At 39.2% G+C, this 22,878-nt stretch overlaps 8 protein-coding genes and 1 non-coding gene across 14 annotated transcripts in view; 4 read left to right on the top strand and 5 right to left on the bottom strand.

Annotated features, from left to right (window-relative positions):
• Positions 378–2,681, bottom strand: LOC104745564 (heterogeneous nuclear ribonucleoprotein A3 homolog 2). Its single transcript, XM_010466839.2, has 6 exons — positions 2,464–2,681; positions 2,267–2,307; positions 1,979–2,142; positions 1,717–1,822; positions 1,458–1,627; positions 378–1,227 (listed from the first exon to the last, which is right to left on the bottom strand). Exons 1-6 carry the CDS (start codon positions 2,517–2,519, stop codon positions 685–687), a joined length of 1,080 nt encoding a protein of 359 aa, XP_010465141.1. The 5' UTR covers positions 2,520–2,681; the 3' UTR covers positions 378–684.
• TRNAL-AAG lies at positions 2,774–2,854 on the bottom strand. Its single transcript has one exon. It is a non-coding gene; the product is annotated as a tRNA-Leu (tRNA).
• Positions 3,044–6,439, top strand: LOC104745563 (GBF-interacting protein 1-like). Its single transcript, XM_010466838.2, has 9 exons — positions 3,044–3,319; positions 3,812–3,855; positions 4,033–4,099; positions 4,183–4,309; positions 4,388–4,674; positions 4,809–5,043; positions 5,184–5,328; positions 5,435–5,845; positions 5,935–6,439. The coding sequence occupies exons 1-9, from the start codon at positions 3,142–3,144 to the stop codon at positions 6,151–6,153; spliced, it is 1,713 nt and encodes a 570-aa protein (XP_010465140.1). The 5' UTR covers positions 3,044–3,141; the 3' UTR covers positions 6,154–6,439.
• Positions 6,767–9,690, top strand: LOC104745562 (ABC transporter G family member 26). The gene is made up of 9 exons (XM_010466837.2): positions 6,767–6,966; positions 7,046–7,335; positions 7,411–7,566; positions 7,709–7,892; positions 7,972–8,253; positions 8,334–8,618; positions 8,699–8,983; positions 9,061–9,168; positions 9,289–9,690. Exons 1-9 carry the CDS (start codon positions 6,769–6,771, stop codon positions 9,556–9,558), a joined length of 2,058 nt encoding a protein of 685 aa, XP_010465139.2. The 5' UTR covers positions 6,767–6,768; the 3' UTR covers positions 9,559–9,690.
• LOC104745561 (crooked neck-like protein 1) lies at positions 9,827–12,870 on the bottom strand. The gene is made up of 7 exons (XM_010466836.2): positions 11,673–12,870; positions 11,344–11,409; positions 11,118–11,262; positions 10,809–11,027; positions 10,510–10,711; positions 10,234–10,429; positions 9,827–10,136 (listed from the first exon to the last, which is right to left on the bottom strand). The coding sequence occupies exons 1-7, from the start codon at positions 12,833–12,835 to the stop codon at positions 10,022–10,024; spliced, it is 2,106 nt and encodes a 701-aa protein (XP_010465138.1). The 5' UTR covers positions 12,836–12,870; the 3' UTR covers positions 9,827–10,021.
• On the bottom strand, positions 13,262–15,196 carry LOC104745560 (protein CWC15 homolog). Its single transcript, XM_010466833.2, has 7 exons — positions 14,923–15,196; positions 14,587–14,693; positions 14,443–14,484; positions 14,242–14,335; positions 13,903–14,002; positions 13,643–13,743; positions 13,262–13,532 (listed from the first exon to the last, which is right to left on the bottom strand). The coding sequence occupies exons 1-7, from the start codon at positions 15,051–15,053 to the stop codon at positions 13,409–13,411; spliced, it is 699 nt and encodes a 232-aa protein (XP_010465135.1). The 5' UTR covers positions 15,054–15,196; the 3' UTR covers positions 13,262–13,408.
• LOC104745558 (WEB family protein At3g13190-like) lies at positions 15,403–17,231 on the bottom strand. 6 transcript variants are annotated; one of them, XM_010466831.2, is made up of 4 exons: positions 17,131–17,231; positions 16,710–16,998; positions 16,468–16,568; positions 15,403–16,380 (listed from the first exon to the last, which is right to left on the bottom strand). In XM_010466831.2, exons 3-4 carry the CDS (start codon positions 16,555–16,557, stop codon positions 15,520–15,522), a joined length of 951 nt encoding a protein of 316 aa, XP_010465133.1. In that variant the 5' UTR covers positions 16,558–16,568; positions 16,710–16,998; positions 17,131–17,231; the 3' UTR covers positions 15,403–15,519. The 6 variants fall into 6 exon arrangements, with proteins under 6 accessions (XP_010465133.1, XP_010465131.1, XP_010465134.1 ...); XM_010466829.2 differs by having other exon boundaries at positions 16,468–16,563; XM_010466832.2 differs by having other exon boundaries at positions 16,468–16,563; positions 16,725–16,998.
• On the top strand, positions 17,437–20,940 carry LOC104748167 (ribosomal RNA small subunit methyltransferase B-like). The gene is made up of 17 exons (XM_010469848.2): positions 17,437–17,614; positions 17,726–17,788; positions 17,996–18,150; positions 18,296–18,409; positions 18,520–18,585; positions 18,707–18,790; positions 18,889–18,975; positions 19,149–19,240; positions 19,329–19,389; positions 19,520–19,579; positions 19,693–19,753; positions 19,905–20,012; positions 20,120–20,238; positions 20,327–20,398; positions 20,505–20,590; positions 20,702–20,798; positions 20,878–20,940. Exons 1-17 carry the CDS (start codon positions 17,500–17,502, stop codon positions 20,938–20,940), a joined length of 1,503 nt encoding a protein of 500 aa, XP_010468150.1. The 5' UTR covers positions 17,437–17,499.
• LOC104748166 (ribosomal RNA small subunit methyltransferase B-like) overlaps positions 20,956–22,878 on the top strand; it is a 2,706-nt gene continuing 783 nt past the window's right edge. Inside the window, exons 1-10 of the mRNA XM_010469847.2 lie at positions 20,956–21,131; positions 21,220–21,280; positions 21,411–21,470; positions 21,584–21,644; positions 21,796–21,903; positions 22,011–22,129; positions 22,218–22,289; positions 22,396–22,481; positions 22,593–22,689; positions 22,769–22,876. Coding sequence (XP_010468149.1) covers positions 21,007–21,131; positions 21,220–21,280; positions 21,411–21,470; positions 21,584–21,644; positions 21,796–21,903; positions 22,011–22,129; positions 22,218–22,289; positions 22,396–22,481; positions 22,593–22,689; positions 22,769–22,876 — 897 coding nt within the window. The 5' untranslated portion in view covers positions 20,956–21,006. The remainder of the gene's footprint in view (positions 21,132–21,219; positions 21,281–21,410; positions 21,471–21,583; positions 21,645–21,795; positions 21,904–22,010; positions 22,130–22,217; positions 22,290–22,395; positions 22,482–22,592; positions 22,690–22,768; positions 22,877–22,878) is intronic.

The following is a 22,878-nucleotide window of genomic DNA, read 5'->3' as shown; positions in this document are numbered from 1 at the left end:
TTCAGATATATGATTGTTTGACAAAAAAAAATATATATGTATAAAAGGATTTTCAAAAACATTAATTGATTTTAATAGTTTTAAAATACATACAAATTACGAAATATGTCCAATTTGTAGTTAGAACCTACGCAGTTGACAAATATAGTCCTACTTACACATGCACAAGCTAGAATTAATCCACAACTAACTGCCCTCAAAACTTTGTTCGGAACAACAAAAAATCTACGGAGATAACAAGAGACAAAAATCTACGGAGATGAAGCATTCAGCTTGAGCTCTAAATAAATATGAATGCACATTTTGCAGAGCTTCTTAAGCTAATTCGTATGATTGTGCAAACTAAGCTAAGCGAGTGATTAATCATCTAATACGACTACCAAATGATAAATAGGCTTTAGTCTAAATCATTCTTATGGCAGTGACAAAATAAGCTCCAAACCCAAATATGCTAAAGTCTACATACCACAATCTAAGTTAAGAGATAAGACAACACTTGAACACACTAAAATATGTCTAATAAATTTTTTTTGATGATCTTCCTGTCCTTAGCAATCCTTCCTGATGTTGGCGCTACATGATAACTCTACTTTCCTCTAGAATGCACCTAGAGTGATTGGAACAATCTAGAGAAACCTGTGAGAGAAGCTTCTATAGCGTCTACTGATTGCTATTACCTCGGCCCTATCTTGCATACGGATGGTATCGACTACTGTTACTATAACCCCTCCCATATGGACCACCTGCTCCTTCATAACTGCCACCTGGGCCACCAGATTCAAATGCACCACCATAACCTGGCCCACCATATCCCCCATAGCCTTCCCCTCCTCCACGACCATATCCTCCAGGTCCATAACCTCCACTGCCATAACCCTCGCCACCAAACCCACTCCCATAGGGTGCAAAACGACTGGAATAGCCAAGGGGTGGTTCACTCCGGTAACCTCCTAAATTACCACTCCCATAACCACCATACCCTCCTCCAAATTCAGGGCCTACACTACCAGGTCCACCACGACCATACCCATATCCCCCAGCAAACCTACTGGTAGGGCCTCCATGTGACCTAATGGGACCTGGAGGACCATAGCCTCCATCAAAACCCCCGTAAGGTCCACCATACCCGCCATAATTATCGTTAAAAGAACGACCTCTAGGGTGACTACCATAAGAAGGAGGTGAACGGTTTGAAGATTTCTTTGGTTCAGCTTTCTTGATCTCCACCTACAACAAAGCAACTTAATTAACCTAGCTACGCTAAGGATGCAAACTATAGCTGAGTACTTCCTAGTTTACTGTGACAACCTCCTTACATTTGGTGGGAAGCTAACGGGTGGAAAACTAACTAAGTTTAACGTGTATAACGAAAGGAACAAGCAGAAAAATTCAAATTGAAACCAAGATATAAATAACTTCATGTACCACAGTTCTAGGAACCATTTGTACAAGCTTACCTGAGTGTCTGCCATATCGATCATGTTTCCTTTGGACAATAATTCATCTACGACTTCTTCGCTGTCAAAAATCACGAAACCAAAACCTCTGGACCTGTTTGTTTCATGGTCTCGGATAATCTGGTGCTCCACCACGTTCCCATACTTGGCAAAGAAGTCCTTGAGCTCATCTGATCAACAGAACATACAACTAAGCACAGAGCGCCAACATAGTCTCTCATGAAAAAAAAGTAAGAATGTGGCAAGAAGGGAGATATACCTTCTGTAACAGTGGAGGGTATACCACCAACAAAAATCTTCTTTGTTTTGATATCCTTGGACTGATTGCCACCAGCACCTTTCGGAATAGTCCTTTTGATCTCAACCTGTTCCATCAAAACAAGGAAAAAGTAATGATCAAAACAGAGGTATCCACATTCTTAAATCCGTAAGTACTAGATACTACTACAGATTAATCAAATCCACAAAATACATCAATCGAATAACAAAGTGTAGGAAATAAAAAAGAGGCGTAAAGAGACCTGTTTGCCATTGATGACATGATTATCTTCAATGACTTTATCAACAACAGAAGAATCAGCATAGGTGATGAAACCAAAACCCCTAGGTTGCCCAGTATGTCGATCACGCATAATGACAGAATCTGTAATCTCCCCGTACTTGCCAAAGTGCTTGTTGAACACAGCTGCAAGTAAACATCAACATTATGAGCAACAAGGAGGCTAAATCAAGACCTAGAACAATCCCTACCATAAACGAAACCTAGAAACTCGACTTGTAAAAACAAAACAAGCAGAAAAGAGACTTACTACTAGTGGTGTCTTTGTGCAATCCTCCGATGAATATTTTCCTAACAAACACAAAATTCGAAACAAAAAAAAATTAAAAACGAAGATTAAAAGTCACAGATCAGGAGATGTCTCTCTAGTTTGTTTTGTTCAAACTCTATGGATTGAAACATGCAAAGATGGGAGGAGGAGGAGGAGGAGGAGGAGTAAAAACGTACCCAGGACTCGCACCATCGCCGGATTGGAAATTATCATTACGAGATCTGGAACCCATCGCGATTCCTAAATTCAGTCAGTGGTGATTATGTTTTCGAATTGAGGATCTCCCGACAAACTATGCTCCGAGGTTAAGAGGATCGTCGAGAGAGAGAGAGAACGCTAGGGTTTTTGCTGCTTATCGACAAGATCTGAGATAATCTTTTTATTAGTTCGTGACTTCTTGTCATGTCATATATATATATATTTTTCCTTTTTCCTTATATTCGGACAATTAAAAAAAAAAAAGTTACAAAAACGAAAAAAGGAGAATGTTGACAGTGGGATTTGAACCCACGCCCTTTCGGACCAGAACCTTAATCTGGCGCCTTAGACCAACTCGGCCATATCAACTTTGATGTCGATCTTTCCAGCATTATAATATTAAAATAGAATAATAATAAAATAAATTAAAAGATTTGGGAACTAGTGACGTAAGCGTATAAAAATACGGAGAGGTTGTATTTAGCTAGAGGTTGATTTATACGGGGAAATAAAAAAAAATAGATTTATACATATATTTGGATGAAGTCGTATGTTTCAAGTCCCTCTCTGCCTGACCCCATACCAATACTCTCTCTCTCTCTCTCTCTTCTCCCACCCCTTCCGCTTCCCTCTCTCTCTCTCTCTAATATACTAACATGACGAGCAGCAGAGGCGATGGCGGCTCTAGGGTTTCGATTCCGGCCGATCTGCTTAAAACCATTCAAAACATCAGAGAGGTTACCGGAAAACAACATTCCGACGAGGATATCTTCTCTGTCTTTAAGGAGTGTTTCAATGATCCACATGAGACCACTCAGAAGCTCCTCTATTTAGGTTCCTTTTTTTTTTCCTTTACACCAACGCTTCGCCATTTGTTCTTCCTTCTTTCCTTCTAGGGTTTTGTTTGATCTTTGTTTTGTGTGGAAACACAGCCCCTTTGTTGATGTTTTAGAAGATATTGTCTTGTGCCTCTCAATCTGCAATTTTTTTTTTATGAGATTTCGATTTGGTATGTAATATGCTTGGAATGTTCAAATAAGGAATATTTTTTTTTTTTTAACTGATTGGAATATGCAGATTTTGGGTTCATGATTAGGGGACCTCTCGTTTGAAAAATTGGCCTTTCTGTCTTAATCACTGCTTATAATCTTTACCATTAAGCTTTTTAGATGATGAAGCTGTGGAAATAGGATTTTTTCTTTAGCTCTGATTTGAGGTTTAGTGTATATGGGTTTTTGGATTTTGTCTACTGTTTCAATATCAACGTAATGATGTACTGTTGGTTTTTGTGGCACTAACTCATATCGTTTTTTATCATCTTTTCAGATACATTTCATGAGGTGAGAAGCAAAAGGGAGAGAAAGAAAGAGGTATGTTTCCCCTTTGTTGTTTTGAATCCGTTCTCTTTAGCTCAAGTGTTAGACTTGGGTTCTTCTGTTTAGCGTGATTTGTGAATTCACCTAGCAACCCTAAATTTCTGTGTATCACTTTCACTAGTAGCTTACATTATATCGATTCTCTTATTCCTGTGTGTATCCCTGTTGCAGAATTTAGTACTAAATACACAAGGAAGGAGCAGGACTGCACGGAGGAACTTTGGTTCAAGTTATACAGGTCATTGTAGTTTATGTTTTTTTTACTTCTAAACTTCTGTACTATATTTCCTGCTTTGGTTTAAGCTCTTTGTTGATTTGCAGATACCAGCAATGGAAGAAGTGCAGCTTTTAAAAAGCAGAGTGGAGCTAATCACATAAAAGGACGTTCTGGAACTGTTTTCTCTTCTCCCAACAATGCAATAAACGACACAAAACCTTCTTCCATAAAGTATTCATACTTTTCCTGTCTATGCCTTTAATACCGTTTCTGTATATGGGTTTCCTAAAGCATTGTATTCTTTTGCAGGTCCCCTAACCCTATAATTTCTCCAAGTGGAATCAGTAACCATAAAATTCAAGAGGCTTCCATCTCCCCTGTGAACAAGGAAGTCACAGAGGAACAGCCTCTCTCCAAGTCTACTTCTTCTTCTGAGGATGTTGTTGAGCCGGATAAGTCTAAAGCAAGTACTGTACCAGTGGCTGTATCCGATTCTGTTGTAAAAAACGACACTCAATATACTCTAGATGGAACTTCTCAGATCTCACAGCAATCATCTATGATTGTCACTTCTAATTACAGCCAGTCAGAGCAAGGTATAGTTGCTCTTTATCTATATAGCACTATGTTTATTCTGTATTCTTCTAGATAAGTTGTGAATGATACCGATTGTTGCCTGAGCTCAGTTACTACCTCTTATTTGATTTGACCTATGGCTTTTTTGGAACAGTCGGTAAAAGTGATGCTGCAGCCAATAAAGGCAAGAATCAATCGCTTCTCGAGTCAGGTGTTGGTGAACGGTCGCACGTAACATTTCCTGTCCACCTTCAGGTTGCCAAAATGCTTGAAAATGGTCTAACATTTGGGAGTTTCGATTCCAATTTTGTGAAAGAGGCATCTTCTGACAATTGTACTATTGGGTGTGATGACTCCAATATCGAGTCTTCTCATGGGACAGCAACTAGGTTGGTACTGATTAAAACTTTAAGTTAATCTTACGCTTTTGCTTGCTGTATTATCCTGAATTGCTTTAACTGTCTCAGATGAGTGAGTTTCTGATATGACATTGAAATGGGGTGTTTCAATGCCATTATTTGGTTTCCAGGAAAGATATATCAACTATTTCTCAAGATGAGGATCATGAGATTTTAAATTCAGCATCTGAGACTGAGCCATCATTGCAGTCAGATCAAACCCTTCACCCTGTAGAAGGTTCGGAAGGAGATAAACCACTCACAGACACTCATCAGGTTGGTTATGTTCAAGAATCCCCATACAGTGTCTTTTTTTGCTTTTTGCCTGAATATTTAAATACAAGCTTAATCACTGTCTTTTATATTTTGTTGATAATTGCAGGCCCCAAATTGTGATGCTCAACCTATCTCCTATCCTGATCAGTACTCCATAGCAGCCTATCAACAGGCAATGCACCTTTTTAGGCAACAATTCCCTCTAAATTTGTTCCCTTACGGTCCCTATCTTCCACCCTTTTATATGCCGCATCCATACATTCACCAGTTCGTGAGCCCAAACGGGTACCAACAACAGTCTTACTTACCGCCGCCTGGAGATGATGCTTCACCACCTTCAGGGGTTAAACTCCCTCTCACTCACATCAAGTCAGGAAGCGACATTGAAAACTCCCCACCTACCACAATTCCATCCCCATATGATTTGTACGCCTTCAACCACTTCCCATCAGCAGCCACTGTAACCTCTACCAACAAAGAAGAAAAGAAGGAAAACATTTACTCAACTGGACCACCGGTTAGTTTGTCTCTACCTCCTCCCTTCTGTCATTGCATGTTCTGCTATAATTTTTTTAACAGGGCTTATTGCATATATTGGCTGAGCAGAGTCTAGCCAATCTGCAGGCCAGTCCCATGTACAACTTACCCTTTCAGTGTCAACCACTAGCTTTCCCGACCATGCAGGCTGGGTTTACGGGAATATACCAACAATCACAGCCCATTCTGGCGCCTCCTACTATATCTGCGAGGACTGAACCCATAGGACCCTCACATATTACGAATCAGCAACCTCAAGCTGCACTAACAAATCAGGGGAACAACTAATAGGTCAAGGAGAATTACTAGAAAGATGCACATTCAGATTGGTAAGAGATGTTGAAGCCTGGATTTTTGAGTGATTTTGTGTACATACTTAGGATACATCATCCCCCAAGAAGAAATTAGTGTGTGGGCAATTTGAAGAGGGGACAAGAGAATTGGTGCCTTTAGTTTTTTTTTTGTTTTTGTGAGAACCACAAACAAAGTCTAAAGGATCTCGTTTATCTGTAATTCTTCTGAATTTCACTATATAGACAAGTGATCAGTTTATATGATGAAGTGGTGCATTTCATACGTGATCTTTAATAAGTAAACCAATTAGATAAATGTAAAATTATTTTAACCTACCTCATCAGTAACGAGTAATGATATTGATTTGATTTCATTTTCTCCTTGTGCAAGTCAAAACATGCATATTTAAAGGAACTCAAATTCATTTATACAAAGACATTGAAAGAATGTGGTCTACCAAACTAACACCCTGATAAACAGAGAGAGAAAGAGAACACAAAAAGCAAGAAAGTTTCAGGTTTGACACAGTTGATAAACAGACTTCTTCCGTTATATAACACAACCTTACATTCAGATTAATTTTCTTGTGATACAAGAATAAGAAAAACCATGGAGATCAGAAGAACAACAGAAGAAGTTGAAGAGAATCATGTAATGCAGATTACAGGAAGCAATGGCATAGTTCACAACATGGAGTTCATGCCCCAAGCTTACCTCAGAAACCAATACTCATCTGAGATTGACATTGATGAAGATTTCGTTTCCTCTTATCCTCTTGAAGACGCCCCTCTTCCCATCTTTCTCAAGGTTTCTCTTTCTCTTTGGCTTTTGATTTCCTTCTTCGAGACAAAAGTCATTGATTTCACCTCTTTTTCGTAATCTGCAGTTTGAAGATGTTGAGTATAAGGTGAGAAACAGCAAGGCAAGCTCAACAAACCTGGTGAAAACAATGGTGTCAAAGGTGGTAACACATACGAATTCGGATCAAGATGGGTACAAGCACATTTTGAAAGGCATAACAGGAAGCACGGGTCCTGGCGAGATCCTTGCGCTAATGGGTCCTTCGGGTAGTGGCAAAACAACTCTCTTGAAGATAATGGGAGGAAGATTGACAGATAATGTCAAGGGGAAGCTTACCTATAATGACATTCCTTACAGTCCATCTGTTAAGAGGAGGTTAGATAAAATCCTGAGTGGGATACTTCTCCTAACCTGAATATTATTATGCACTTATCTTTCAGTATTCTCCAGAATTGGTTTCGTGACACAAGATGATGTTCTGTTACCACAACTTACTGTGGAAGAGACCTTAGCATTCGCTGCGTTTTTAAGACTTCCAAGTAGCATGAGCAAGGAACAGAAATACGCCAAAATAGAGATGATCATTAAAGAACTCGGCCTTGAAAGGTACACTTTTTTACTGGAATTAGATAGAATAATCCAACTTATAGTGAGTGAGAACTCGTATACTTTGTTTTTGATGATGTCCAGACACATTTCTTGTAAACACTAAACTAAATTTTTATTGAAACAAAAAAAACCATGAAAGATGCCGTCGCACAAGAGTTGGAGGAGGTTTTGTCAAAGGAATATCAGGTGGAGAAAGAAAAAGAGCGAGTATAGCATACGAGATTTTGGTAGATCCTTCTCTGTTGCTTCTAGACGAGCCAACTTCTGGACTTGACTCCACTTCTGCCACAAAACTTCTTCATATTCTGCAAGGAGTAGCTAAGGTATCAGCATTTCTTCTACAATGCAAATAGATTACTAGCTAATTAAGTTCTTGAATAAGAACCAATATGTCTTTTGCAGGCAGGAAGGACAGTCATCACGACAATTCACCAACCATCAAGCAGAATGTTTCACATGTTCGACAAGCTCTTACTGATCTCAGAAGGCCACCCTGCCTTCTACGGCAAAGCCAGAGAATCTATGGAGTATTTCTCATCTTTGAGAATCTTACCTGAAATTGCAATGAATCCAGCAGAGTTCTTGCTAGACTTGGCAACGGGACAGGTGTCAGACATTAGTTTACCGGAAGAGTTATTGGCTGCCAAAACCGCTCAGCCTGATTCCGAGGAAGTACTAGTGAAAGTAAGGATCACATTAAGTCATAGACTATATACGAATGTATTAAGAGTTATAATGGGACTCCTAATGTTGTGATTTTGCAGTACTTGCAACAAAGGTACAAGACCGACTTGGAGCCAAAAGAGAAGGAAGAAAACCATAGAAATAAAAAGGCCCCAGAGCATCTTCAAGTAGCAATCCAAGTGAAGAAGGACTGGACGCTTTCATGGTGGGATCAGTTCTTGATTATTTCCAGAAGAACATTCAGAGAGCGGCGTAGAGATTACTTTGATAAGCTAAGGCTAGTTCAATCACTTGGCGTGGCCGTTGTGTTGGGTCTTCTCTGGTGGAAATCAAAGACAGACACAGAGGCGCACCTTAGAGACCAAGTAATGAATGAAACTACATAATTTTTGTGATTATACCATAGTTATAAGCCTACTAACTATCTGGTAAGTTTGTACTGCAGGTTGGTTTGATGTTCTATATCTGCATCTTCTGGACATCTTCATCCTTATTTGGAGCAGTATACGTGTTCCCCTTCGAGAAGATCTACCTGGTGAAAGAAAGAAAAGCAGACATGTACAGACTTAGTGTGTATTACGTATGCAGTACACTATGTGATATGGTGGCACACGTTTTATACCCAACATTCTTCATGATCATCGTCTACTTCATGGCTGGGTTCAATAGGACAATCCCCTGCTTCATTTTCACCGTGTTGACAATACTACTGATAGCCATAACTAGCCAAGTAAGCACAGAAAAGATCGAGAACTTGTCTCTCTTTCGAACTTAAAACATGTTTTTTTTTTCCCAATGTAACTGCAGGGTGCAGGAGAGTTCTTGGGAGCTTCAGTACTGAGCATTAAGAGAGCTGGTATGATCGCCTCTTTGGTACTAATGCTATTTCTTCTAACAGGAGGTTACTATGTTCAGGTACCACAACTAATAAATTGGAATATGGATTATTCTTTTTAGTGAATCATAATAACAAAGCTGGTTAATAACTGTTTACGCTCAAACAAAAAGTGATGCACTTTTGAACTCGAAATGCAGCACATACCCAAATTCATGCAGTGGTTGAAGTACTTGTCCTTCATGCACTACGGCTTCAGGCTGCTTCTGAAAGTTCAATACTCAGCGGACCAAGTTTTCGAATGTGGGAGCAAAGGCGGCTGCAGGACAATGCAAAGCTCATCATCCTTTGACACAGTCAACTTGAATGGCGGTTTGCAAGAACTGTGGGTTCTACTAGCCATGGCATTCGGCTACCGTCTCTGTGCATACTTCTGCCTTCGCAAGAAAATAAGCATTTGCCATCTTTGATAACAAGATGTAAACCAGAAAATGACAAAAGAAGTTCATACAGCTATTTCCAATTTTGAAGTCTCGTGGTTTGAGTGATGAAAGATGACTAAACTAGAAACAGAGGGAGTCGAAATTATCTGAAATGGTCTTAAATTAGATTATAGTGTCATTTTCACGTTTAGTGTTATCATAATCAATATTCAGGAGAGAAAAGTGTGGCTAAACCTTGATCAATTCTTATTTGAAGCTTGTCATAAGACATCAAAGCCTTTTGCTCGCATATATATGCCTTGCCGAACCTTCTCCATCTGAATCTATATGATTTCTTACTTGTCTGGTTCTTATCAGCATATATATATGTTCCAGTATCATTAGATCAATAATACTAACACCGCAAGAAACATCATCACCTACTACATTATGATAATTTTTAAGCTGGAAGGGTGTTGCATAACACTATGTTAACCACTATAGACTAGACTCATTCCCCAGCTTTAACAACCTTCTGCTTCTTCCAGTTATAAGCAGCTTCAAGAATCTTAAGATTCGTCGTATGTGATTCTTCTGGGAACAAATAATCAATGTATTCTTCATACCTGCCAAAGATTCAAACAATTTTTTTTTACATTAAGCTTTAGCATTCGAATCTTACATTTCAAAGATAAACAAATCGGTGAATTATGCAATGCTTACTCTGTAGAGCCGGCTTCGCCACTGGTTGGCTTTCTCTTCTTGAGCTTCTTAGGGAGTTTTGATTGAACGACACTAACATCCCCAAGTTTACCAAATTCCGTCTCCATGTTAAGCCAATCCTCCAAAAGCGTAGCACGCTCTTCTTTCAGCTCCGGTGTGGAGTCTTTGTAGTATGTGTTGGCTCTATCAAAGATCGCTGAGTAGAAGAAAAAAAAAACAGTCAAAACTAGTCAAAAGGAATCATCAAAATTCATAACATAACATGCAGCTTCCAACCTCTGGCACGTCTGATGCTGTCTTTTTTGCATTCAATAGCATCTTCTTCTTCTTCCTCGTCTTCTTTGTGTTCCGCAGCAGAAGCTTCAAACTTTGCAAAGCTAACCCACACCTTGCAATGCTTTGTACGGCCCAAGAGTCGCTCATATAACACACGTGTCCTCTCTAGTTCCCCTTCTGATATCTCAAAATCAATGTACGTCTGCCAAAAACAATATTAAGAATTTAATGATCCAATCGGTTCCAAAATCTGAGAAATCTTCAATTCTTTGGATGCTTTAGACTGAAAAAAAATTTACCTTCCATAGCAGCTCGGGCATGTCTAGAGCAGGCTGAGATATTGCAAGTTCAAAGATAGCTCTAGCTCGTTCTGTTTCAGAAAGAGACATCTCAAACTCAGCATAGTTTCTCCAAGCATAGCAATTCTCAGGAGACCATTCAAGATAACGCTCGTATATTTTTCTACATCTATCTATGTTTCCCAACCGGAATTCGATCTCAATGTATTTCTTGAATATCTGTTTTTCAGAAAGACAAAGTCACCCCAGTAAGTAAAAAAGATGAGAAATAATGTAGACCATTTCCAAATTAACCGTTGTCAGGCTTACCTTATTTTTTGGAGCTTTCCCAATCGCATTTCCTAATATCTGCCTTGCACCCGTGAGATTCAATTGCCTGATTTCATATTGTGCAGCGAGCAACCATATTTTGCCAAAAGAAAATTTGGTGTGTGGGATAAGCTTGAGGCATTCTCTGTAAAGTAAACACTAAACAGTTAGTCTAACCCTCCATGAGTGAAACGTAGATGCATGTAACTTCAAAATTTTCAGATACCTGTAAACACTTCGGGTACGCTCCACATCCTCGGTCTCAATCTCTTCATACAACGCATAATTAATCCTACAACAGTTAGTCACATCAGTGTCAGTGGTTGAGAAAACCAACAAAAGCTTTCCACCGAATGCAAGAATCTGTTTTAGTAGATATATTTAGTGACCTTAATGTGCTAAAAGATAAACAAAGATGATAGAACTAATAGCGGCCTAAGAAAGCCAAACCCAAACACAGTGAAGTTACACGAAGCTAAACTTGGCCTTCTTATGCAAACCTTGATCAACAGTGTTACCAAAATCTGTAAAGGATACGGATAGAATAAAACTCACCAAAGATATATGTATCTTCGCCAGTATCGTTTCTCTTGAGCAGGTGGAACATTAGCAATAGCCCTCTCATAGATTTCTCTTATCCTATCCTTGTTCTTTAGAGTCTCCTCTAACCCAATGTAATCAAACCACAAATCATAGTTCAAAGGGTTCTTCCTCAATTCATCTTCATACTGTATCTTTGTTTTGCTGACAATGGCATCCTCAATCCCTTCCTTATCACCATATCGTTTCTCAAACGCCACAAACTTACTGTACAAAGTTTCAGCTCTTTCTTTAGGAATACGATCAAGAGCAAACTTGTAAATCAACCTCGCCCGTTCTACTTCCTTGCATCGTTCTTCAAATTCAGCAAACTCCACAAAGAGAATCTCAGCTTCTTCATCATCGTATGCAAGCTCCTTCTCCGCGCATTCGAACACTTTCCTAGCAAGCTCAACTTGACCAAGCTTCATCTCAAACTTTGCATAACGAGTATAAGCAGAAACATTCGGATGACAAAGAACAAATCTCTGGTAGATTGATCTAGCACGATAGATTTCACCATACCTAACTTCGAATTTAGTAAAGCAGAGCCAAGCTTTTTGATCCGGTGACCAATTCATCCACCGCTCGAAGATCTCTCTAGCTCCGACGATATTGCCAAGTTTCTCTTCCATATAGATATACTCATTCCAAAGCTGGTCCACTCGAGGGAGGATCGTAACCGCACGATCCCAAACGTTCCTCGCAAAGTCGACAAACTTGTTCTTCATCTCAAACTCGGCGTACTTGACCCAGAGAGTATGGTTCTTATAATCTACTGCTTCTAAGGCTCGTTCCCACACGCTACGAGCACGTGCGTAATCCATCTGCGATTCTTCCCACTGCGCATACCTGACCCAAATTTGGGTGTTACATCTCCCCCGACGGATCTGGTCCTCGAAATCTTTCCGACGACGGAGTCTGTACTCGGAAAGCTCAGTTGAATTAGTAATTGTCTGCATAGGCTGACGGATTTCAGCATCGTGCCTCTCTCGTGCTTCCCTAAGAATTTGCTCGGCGGTGATTTGCACCGGAGCCGGAGTTTTGTTTTTTACCCCCGTCGTCCGTGGAAGCTGCACTTCCGCATCGTTCCGGTTCATGTACCCTAGTTTACGGTCGGAATCTTCGCCGGAGAGCATGACGATCGCGTTTTAATTTTGGAAAAGAGGGAAGTAAAGGGGTTTTTATGAACACAAAAATATAATGGCTTTTTAATGGGCCTAAATACGTTTAATTCAGAGAAATTTTAAAAAGACCAAAGGCCCAATAGAGAAAGACAAGTCAATAATGACCTTAGCGCTGACCGAGAGCATTAAGCGAAGAAACTAGAGCAGTGCGTAGGAGGATGGATCAATGGACCATTGATTGAGCATTTCAGCTTGTCTTCGTTGCTGCTATCGGTCCTAGTTTCCTTGTCAATCAATAATATTGTGAGCAATTTACTTGTGTGAGACGGCCAAACATTTCTATGTCCGTTTTGTTCTTTCCACAATACATAAAACCTCATCTTTAAAGTTATGCTGCTTTTTTTCCTTTCTGAATAAGAGATAAGCAGGAATCCGAGATGTAGCATTTAAAGTCAAATGATATATAGACCATAAAACAGTTGGTAGTTTTGAGTATTGAGAAACATCATAATCCCAGACAGAATAAAAGCTTTAAATCGTAATCATCATACAGACAAAAGTAGCAACAACAGTATTACTCAACAATCACTTCATGTATCTCTGCAGGAATTTTCTGTGGAAGTCACTCCTGATTGTATCATTGATGAAGCGCTTAGGTGCTTTCATTTCACCACGTGCCTGGTTCTTGAAGACAACATCATCATCCCACCTGAAAAAGAGATATAAGTCGTTTTAACTATCTACCTTCAAACAATCTATATATAATCACAAGATATCATGAAGAAAAAAAAAGATTTCAAAAGATGCTAGCTATCTTACCTCCTTTTGACATTAAACGAAGTTGGAGCATTGAGCAGTGGGTTTCCTTTGAGAAGTTCCTCTTCCTTGGCGTTTAGCTCTTCCATCTGCTCCAGCTTTTCCTGGAAAATGCGCACGACATATCAGTTACCAACAAATAGAACATTAACTGTAACAAGACAAATCTTCCTCATGTCACATATGTTGAAGAAAAACCTATCATATCCATTATTTAATAGTAACCTAAGCAGAAACATCATAGACAATACTAGCAACATTACCTTCCTGAGCCTCTCTTCCACTCTTTCTTTCTTTATCTGGTCGAGTTCAGCCATAAGAGCTTCAGTGTCGTCCTCGTCATCATCGTCACTTTCATCATCACTGACAAAAACAAAAAAAAAAAGATTGTAAGATAACTTTGAAAGAACTAGTCGACATAAGTCGTCAAACATTTTTCGCCAAAATCAATTGTATTTTACCAAACTATGGCCCAGATGAAGAAAAGCAATGAGGCACAGTTAAAGCTTAGGTACCAGATTCCCAACCTTGATACTATTAGCGAAATTTAAAGAACAACTGCAAAGAGGAAGACAAGAGTGGAAGAGATGAAGAATAGGCACCTTTCATCGTCACCTTTGTTATTGATATCACCATCAGAATCATCAGCATCTACATTACGAGCATAAATCCGATCTTCAGGATCCTTTTTAAAGCCTAATCATAAGGACATCCAGGTTAGAAAACATATAACCAAACTATCAAATGTGACACAAATAACGTTCACGACATAAGGTGAAATAAAATAAATGAGTTTCTCTAACCTTCAAGTAAAAGCTGACTTCCTCTTCTGCTATCTCTTTCATCTAAGGATTTAAACACATTAGTCCATATCCAGTTCAACCAAAAGGTAGAAGCTTTATTAGCAAAATCATAATGAAAAAGGCTTGAAATTTTTATTAGCTTACCACTGTATGATTTGTCTTTGGAAGAGAAGTGTCTCCTCTCACGGTCTTCAAGCTCATCACGAAGATTCTTCTTCTTGAGTTCCTCTTGGGTGTGTTGCCCTTCCCTCCTGCCCAAACAACAAAATTGTTTAAGAGACATCATGAGTATAGGAATCTATTGAATTTACTACACATCTCAGTAACCCAAAGACAAAGTACTCTATTGAATTTAATAAACCCTAGATTTCTCGACAATCTCATCAAATAAAAAAAAACCTAATATTTCAATTGAATTCACATGTAATCTTCTAATTCACACCGAATCGAGGGAATAGAGAATAGTTTTCGAAATATTACCTCGGCTTTAAAGTTGTGTGAGCGGCGACATCACGGGACGAATACTTCTGAGACGGACCAAAGATCCGAGCACCACCTTGCTCGTTACCTCCCTTAGCTGGAGCCCAGGTAGGTCTTGCTGCAGTCGTCATCTTTAGAAAACAAAAGCCCTAATTTTTCCGATCAGAGAGCGAAATCAACCAAGATCGAGAGATAAGGGACGACGAAGAGGACTCTCAGGCGCGTTAACGAGAGAGAGAGAAGAAGTGGAAAATAAAAATAAAACGAGCCTTCGATTTATATTTTTACGATCCTTTAATTGTGTATTAACCGACCTTAAGTACTCTTATCTTTTTCCTTTATGTTGATCAACCTTAATTAATTTTATTTATAAAAAATTTGTAATCACCGACTTTTTCACTAGAATAATATTTTATAAGTTTGTAATTTGTTGATAATATAATCAAAATTATTTTTTTGATTAGTTATACAATGATGATCGAACCATACAACCTTATTAGTTAACGAACTTTGACCACTACCAACAAAGTGACCACTTCTTCTCCTTATTATGAGTTTACAGATTATTACAATTACAAAAGTGACTAGAGATTCTTTCTAACACTTGACCAAACAACCTTCTTTTGACGATGATCTCGGTTTCGACTTGAGCACTTCCTTTGTTGATTTGGCACACATTTTGGATTCTGCCCAGATCCTACTCGCTGCTTTACGCCTTCGTTTAAGCTCTACATCCACCACATTTGTAGCTTCTTGAGCCATCTCAGCTTTCTTCAACGCGTCTTGTGTTGCTGCTTTTATATCTTCAATCTCTCTCTCACTCATCTCTAATGTCTTGAGTGTTTCGTCTCTGCAAGCTCTTAACGCTTCTGTCTCGGTTAATTCTTCAGTACCACTTTCTTTCACCTCAGCTGATGATGATCTGAAATCAGATTGTAAAACTGCAACATTCAACTGTTCCCTGGCGTGTTTCTCTGCTGCTTCTGCTTCTTGAGCTTCGAAAACAGCAATCTTAAGCTCTTCTTCTAACAGCTTCAGTTCGGTCTTTGCATCTTTGGTTTCCTTCTTCAGCTTCTCAATGGCTTGATCCCTCTCTCTTTGCTCACTCTCTTTAAGCTCTGAATGTTCTTTCTCCACTTTTTGAAGCTCGGGGTTAAGAGACTCCATTAACAAACACAGTTCACTCTCTTCTTCAGCTACTCTATGAATCGATTCCTTAGCAAAGCCTAACTCTGTAGTCACACCTCTCACACTAGTACTCAAATCTAAATCTTTCTCACCACTTCTCACATTCTGCTTGATTCCCAGCTTCTGACTGAGATGCTCAACCGTTTTCTTAGCTTCCTCAAGCTCTAACAAAGCCTCAATCTTGGTCTTCTCAGCATTCTTTATCTTTTCCTTCAACTTGTTAACCTCTCTGTTCCAGAAACAGAGGTTTGTCTCCTCCACCAATACTCCCTGCAATCACAATTAATTCACAAAATATATCACCTCCAAAGAAACATAGATGTTATATAACTTATAAATAGAAGAAGAAACATATACCTGTTCTTTTCTCTTGTTAAGAGGTTTTCCTCCAGAGAAACCAGCGTCAAAGAGCTTCACCGCATCTTTAACAGTATGAAAAGTAGCCATTCAATCCTAAACTTCAACGAAAAAAAAAGATTTGGCTGTCTCTTAATAATACAGACAAGAGAAGGGACCAAAATAAAACACTGATTATGCCCCCAACCAAGCTTTTAGCAGGAATATTTTGTCTATAAGAACTTAAAGGAAGTAGCAATGACCTGAAAAGAAAGTACCCTTTTTTCTTTAACTTCAAGAACCCCAAGAAAAGAAACTGTGTAGTGTGTACCTTCAGAACACTGTAACTCAGCTCAGTTCGGTAAAGTAATGGAAGGAGGAAAGAGGGCAGCTTCGTCTCTAATGTCCAATCCTGCTCACGTGTCACGTACGTGCAAGTGAGAGAGGTCACGGGTCTCTCTACTTTTTTCTTTTTTTTTTACTTTATCTCTGCGCTGAATGCACGTGAAGTGCCTATTCTGAACCACATGACTTCCTCCTAGTTCAATTCTACTGTAACAAAGTGAGAGTTGTAGAATTTTAACACGTTTGAAAATAGTGTAAAAATTTTACCTTTTTGGAAGGTAATAGGTAAAAAAATAGCACTATACTTTTCTATATAGAAGATTAAAATAAATACTTTACCAAAAGGAGAAATGGAGAAGAGAGAGATCCGAGTAGCTTCAGCCGCCTGCAACAAGGGTTACAAAACCCAAAAAAGAAGAAAAAGCTGGGGAAGACGACTGTTGACGTTATTACGGTTTTGGCCTTGGATTAAAATGTAAATGGAAAATATATAGAGTAGAAGGGCCTAAATTAAATCAAAAGCAAATCCAAAATAATATGGGCTTTAGGCCCATTAATCATTGTTTTGATACTCATCCTCTCCCATCCAGAGGAACCTTCCTTTCGAGAAAGAGTGTCTGTTCTGAAAGTACTAGTATGATAATGTTTTTAATTTTATAATCCAAGGTTTGGCTAGCTAGCTCCAGTCTCCAGATAGAGAGAGCATCCATGGCGCAATTGCTCTCATTTCGCGTTTATCTATCTGCTGAAACGCAGAAAGCTTCTTCAGAGTCGTTGAAGCGAACTCAAAAGACACGTAAACCATTTTCGCCTGGTAAAAGAGGTAAATGGTTCAACTGTGTTTTGTTTCCTTAAGAAACTAGAAAACTAATGGCTGTTTTGCCTGTTCTGTCTTCAATCTCTGTGCTTTACTCGGAAATTTCTCGATATGCAGGTCAGGTGGCTCCGCTGAGGAAACCACAGAATCTGAATTTGGAAGTTTCTCCACATAGAGCTGGTAGAGTAATCCATTGCTTCTGTTACCTTTTTACACGCCACTCTGTATGCTTAGGGGTGATATTGTCATAGGATGAAATAGAATTGTATCGTTTAAACGACTAGTTAGTATTTTAGGCTCTGAGTCTTTTTGTTTCAATATAAGTCGACTGCAATTGAGTTTCCCTCATATCTGATATCAGTTTTTGTTTGTTGGAGGCTTAAACAGTATCTGCAGTTAGATTGATGAGAATTGAGTACGGAGGTGCGTTTGCTGATCTTTTGAATGAGAAAGGAAAAGGCTCTGGGAGCAATGAGATGAGTTACGTTGAAAGGACTATCGGTTTTCGTACTCGCGATTTGGATGACCGGGATCTTAGACTGGTTAGTGTTGCCACTCTTATCTTATCTTGTTCCTGGCCATTTAGTATAACCATTGAAAACTGATAGCAACTACACTCAAGTACTTTTTACAATTTGGAAAAGCTGTGTTTTTCTAAAAGTCAGTTAGTTATCTGCAAATGATTAGGTTACTGATGTTGTTGGAGGAACAATACGATGGAGGAGGTATCTTGATCATTTGATTGGTTCTCTTTGCCACAACGAGAGAACATTTCGAAATATGGAACCTCTTCTATTGCAGGTATCATTCCCTTGTGGATTATGATTGTTGCTGTCAGACTTTGCAGACTGCCAGCAATATGGTCAAACTTATAGCGCATCTCCAACCTTAAACCTTGGTCTCTATTGTAGATTCTCCGCATTGGTGTCTATGAGATCATTAAGCTTGATATGCCGTCATATGCTGTTGTAGATGAGGTATGAGTTATAAGTTTTCTATTTATTTTCGTTCTCAATTTCCTCAATAGATAGTTCCAAAGGTAGTTTTTTTTCATGATAGTCGTTCTTCTTTATTGTTTGTTTACTTGCTCATGTGCAGAACGTAAGGCTTGCAAAGGTTGCCCTCAGACCTGGTGCTGGAGATTTTGTCAATGGGATTCTTCGTAAGCTAGTCTCTCTTAAGGTTTCTCTTTCTTAAACTTGTTTCCGTGTTTTTCTCTTCAGTTGAACTTTAATCAAACAAACTTAAGCTTCTATGAATTCTGACGTAGGGATCTGCAGGAAAAAGACGCCCTTCCATTACCCAAAGTGGAAGGGGATGATCGTGCACAAGCACGTGCACTTGCTACCCTTCATTCACATCCCGTTGTAAGTTCGTCTAGCTATAGCCTCATCTTTTCTTGCGGTTAGAGTTATTTAATGGTGTGAAATTGATTCTTTGAACTTGTCAGGCTCCTAGATTACTTGGTTTAGCTGTGAAAATATCTATGTAGTGCTGAACAACTGCAATGAGGCCTCATTTTTTTCCTTTCCTTACCCAGTGGATGGTTAGGCGATGGGTAAAGTATCTTGGGTTGGATGAAGCCACAAAGCTGATGACATGGAATAACGGTGATCCCGGATTTAGCTTAAGGTTAATCTCCAGATAACATTTTGCTTTCACTGAAGGAAAGATAACTTATCAGCAGTCAGGCAGATAATACTTTTTCTATTGATATCAGGGCCAATACGGGAAGGAACATTACAAGGGCAGACCTTGTCGAGCGTCTAGAAAGTTTAAAGGTGTTTTTTTGGTTTAATCTTTCACGTTCTTTATTCAGTGTGGAATCATTATGTTTGTGTAAAACCAGGCAGATGATTTTTCTTATAAGGCTTACTTTTTTACTTCAATTATGGCTTTCCTGTGCTAAAGGTTCCACACGAGCTATCGTTACATTTGGAGGAATTCGTCCGCATCAAAACAGGCTTGCAGGTGTTATATAATGTAACCCTAAATTGCCTCTTGTCGGCAATTTTCCTCGTTTCTCCTAACTCTACTCTTTGCTTTTTTGGGCTGATAAGTTTCAAAATTGATAATTGGAACAGACTGTGGTGCAAGCTGGTTTACTCAAGGAAGGCTTCTGTTCTGTTCAGGATGAGAGTGCAGGTCAGTTTTAGTTTTGTAATTATTTGGTCTGCTCCTAAGAAAAAATACAGTCTCCTCTTCAAAAATTGTTCATGTGTAAACAGATTTAAGGTTATCCCAAATCCTCTAGTTCTTTTGGTATAAAAATATCTACCCACGTCTGGTACTGCAGGACTAATAGTCTCAGTGGTGAAACCTCAGCCAGGCGAGAGGATAATGGATGCATGTGCTGCTCCTGGAGGAAAGACCCTATTTATGGCATCTTGCTTGAAAGGCCAAGGTCCTTATATCTTACTCTTCATTTTCCTAAATCATCTATTTTGAAAAACTTTCTTGCTATAGTTGACTGGTTCCATCCTCTAACTGGCAAACTCGCATCGGTTATAGGTATGATATATGCTATGGATGTGAACGAAGGACGGCTAAGAATTCTTGGCGAGACAGCAAAATCACACCAAGTTGATGGACTTATCTCAACCATTCACTCCGATCTCCGTGTCTTCGCTGTAAGTTAACACTATTTGAGTACCTGAACTTTTCAAGTTTGTAAGCTACTCACATACAGGGCTTGCTTCTAACTTAATGTATTTTTAGGAAACTAATGAGGTACAATACGATAAAGTTTTGCTTGATGCCCCGTGTTCTGGACTCGGCGTCCTCTCCAAGGTTAACATGAGAAGTTTTATCCAACTGTTTCCGCAGCAAGGTTTTCCTTTGCTAGTTGAATTGAACTGATCTGATAAACCTTTTCCCATCAATCTGTGTTTTGTAGAGAGCGGACTTAAGATGGAACCGTAAACTTGAGGACATGGTAGAGCTCACAAAACTGCAGGATGAGCTTCTTGATTCTGCCTCTAAGTATGCATTCTGTACATACATTTTGGTCAGTCACTAGATTAATTCTGCATACTACTATGTGCGGCTTATCTGATACTTTTCTCTGTGACACTCCTGATTGAAATCTCAAAGACTGGTGAAGCACGATGGGGTCTTGGTATACAGTACTTGCTCTATAGACACCGAAGAAAATGAAGGAAGGGTCGAAGCATTTCTCCAAAGACATCCTGTAAGAATCTTTGTAGTCCATATTTGCTTTTGTTTAGAGATGTTGATATCTAACGACTAGTCTCTCTGCTTTTCACCAGGAGTTCTCCATAGATCCAGTAACTAGTTTTGNGTTATTTAATGGTGTGAAATTGATTCTTTGAACTTGTCAGGCTCCTAGATTACTTGGTTTAGCTGTGAAAATATCTATGTAGTGCTGAACAACTGCAATGAGGCCTCATTTTTTTCCTTTCCTTACCCAGTGGATGGTTAGGCGATGGGTAAAGTATCTTGGGTTGGATGAAGCCACAAAGCTGATGACATGGAATAACGGTGATCCCGGATTTAGCTTAAGGTTAATCTCCAGATAACATTTTGCTTTCACTGAAGGAAAGATAACTTATCAGCAGTCAGGCAGATAATACTTTTTCTATTGATATCAGGGCCAATACGGGAAGGAACATTACAAGGGCAGACCTTGTCGAGCGTCTAGAAAGTTTAAAGGTGTTTTTTTGGTTTAATCTTTCACGTTCTTTATTCAGTGTGGAATCATTATGTTTGTGTAAAACCAGGCAGATGATTTTTCTTATAAGGCTTACTTTTTTACTTCAATTATGGCTTTCCTGTGCTAAAGGTTCCACACGAGCTATCGTTACATTTGGAGGAATTCGTCCGCATCAAAACAGGCTTGCAGGTGTTATATAATGTAACCCTAAATTGCCTCTTGTCGGCAATTTTCCTCGTTTCTCCTAACTCTACTCTTTGCTTTTTTGGGCTGATAAGTTTCAAAATTGATAATTGGAACAGACTGTGGTGCAAGCTGGTTTACTCAAGGAAGGCTTCTGTTCTGTTCAGGATGAGAGTGCAGGTCAGTTTTAGTTTTGTAATTATTTGGTCTGCTCCTAAGAAAAAATACAGTCTCCTCTTCAAAAATTGTTCATGTGTAAACAGATTTAAGGTTATCCCAAATCCTCTAGTTCTTTTGGTATAAAAATATCTACCCACGTCTGGTACTGCAGGACTAATAGTCTCAGTGGTGAAACCTCAGCCAGGCGAGAGGATAATGGATGCATGTGCTGCTCCTGGAGGAAAGACCCTATTTATGGCATCTTGCTTGAAAGGCCAAGGTCCTTATATCTTACTCTTCATTTTCCTAAATCATCTATTTTGAAAAACTTTCTTGCTATAGTTGACTGGTTCCATCCTCTAACTGGCAAACTCGCATCGGTTATAGGTATGATATATGCTATGGATGTGAACGAAGGACGGCTAAGAATTCTTGGCGAGACAGCAAAATCACACCAAGTTGATGGACTTATCTCAACCATTCACTCCGATCTCCGTGTCTTCGCTGTAAGTTAACACTATTTGAGTACCTGAACTTTTCAAGTTTGTAAGCTACTCACATACAGGGCTTGCTTCTAACTTAATGTATTTTTAGGAAACTAATGAGGTACAATACGATAAAGTTTTGCTTGATGCCCCGTGTTCTGGACTCGGCGTCCTCTCCAAGGTTAACATGAGAAGTTTTATCCAACTGTTTCCGCAGCAAGGTTTTCCTTTGCTAGTTGAATTGAACTGATCTGATAAACCTTTTCCCATCAATCTGTGTTTTGTAGAGAGCGGACTTAAGATGGAACCGTAAACTTGAGGACATGGTAGAGCTCACAAAACTGCAGGATGAGCTTCTTGATTCTGCCTCTAAGTATGCATTCTGTACATACATTTTGGTCAGTCACTAGATTAATTCTGCATACTACTATGTGCGGCTTATCTGATACTTTTCTCTGTGACACTCCTGATTGAAATCTCAAAGACTGGTGAAGCACGATGGGGTCTTGGTATACAGTACTTGCTCTATAGACACCGAAGAAAATGAAGGAAGGGTCGAAGCATTTCTCCAAAGACATCCTGTAAGAATCTTTGTAGTCCATATTTGCTTTTGTTTAGAGATGTTGATATCTAACGACTAGTCTCTCTGCTTTTCACCAGGAGTTCTCCATAGATCCAGTAACTAGTTTTGTACCGTCGAGTTTTGTAACCTCGCAAGGCTTCTTTTTATCCAACCCAGTGAAACACTCCTTGGATGGAGCATTTGCAGC

This window comes from Camelina sativa, chromosome 15 (assembly GCF_000633955.1).
Source record: "Camelina sativa cultivar DH55 chromosome 15, Cs, whole genome shotgun sequence".
Classification (NCBI taxonomy): Eukaryota; Viridiplantae; Streptophyta; class Magnoliopsida; order Brassicales; family Brassicaceae; genus Camelina; species Camelina sativa.
This window is presented reverse-complemented; position numbering and strand designations above follow the sequence as displayed.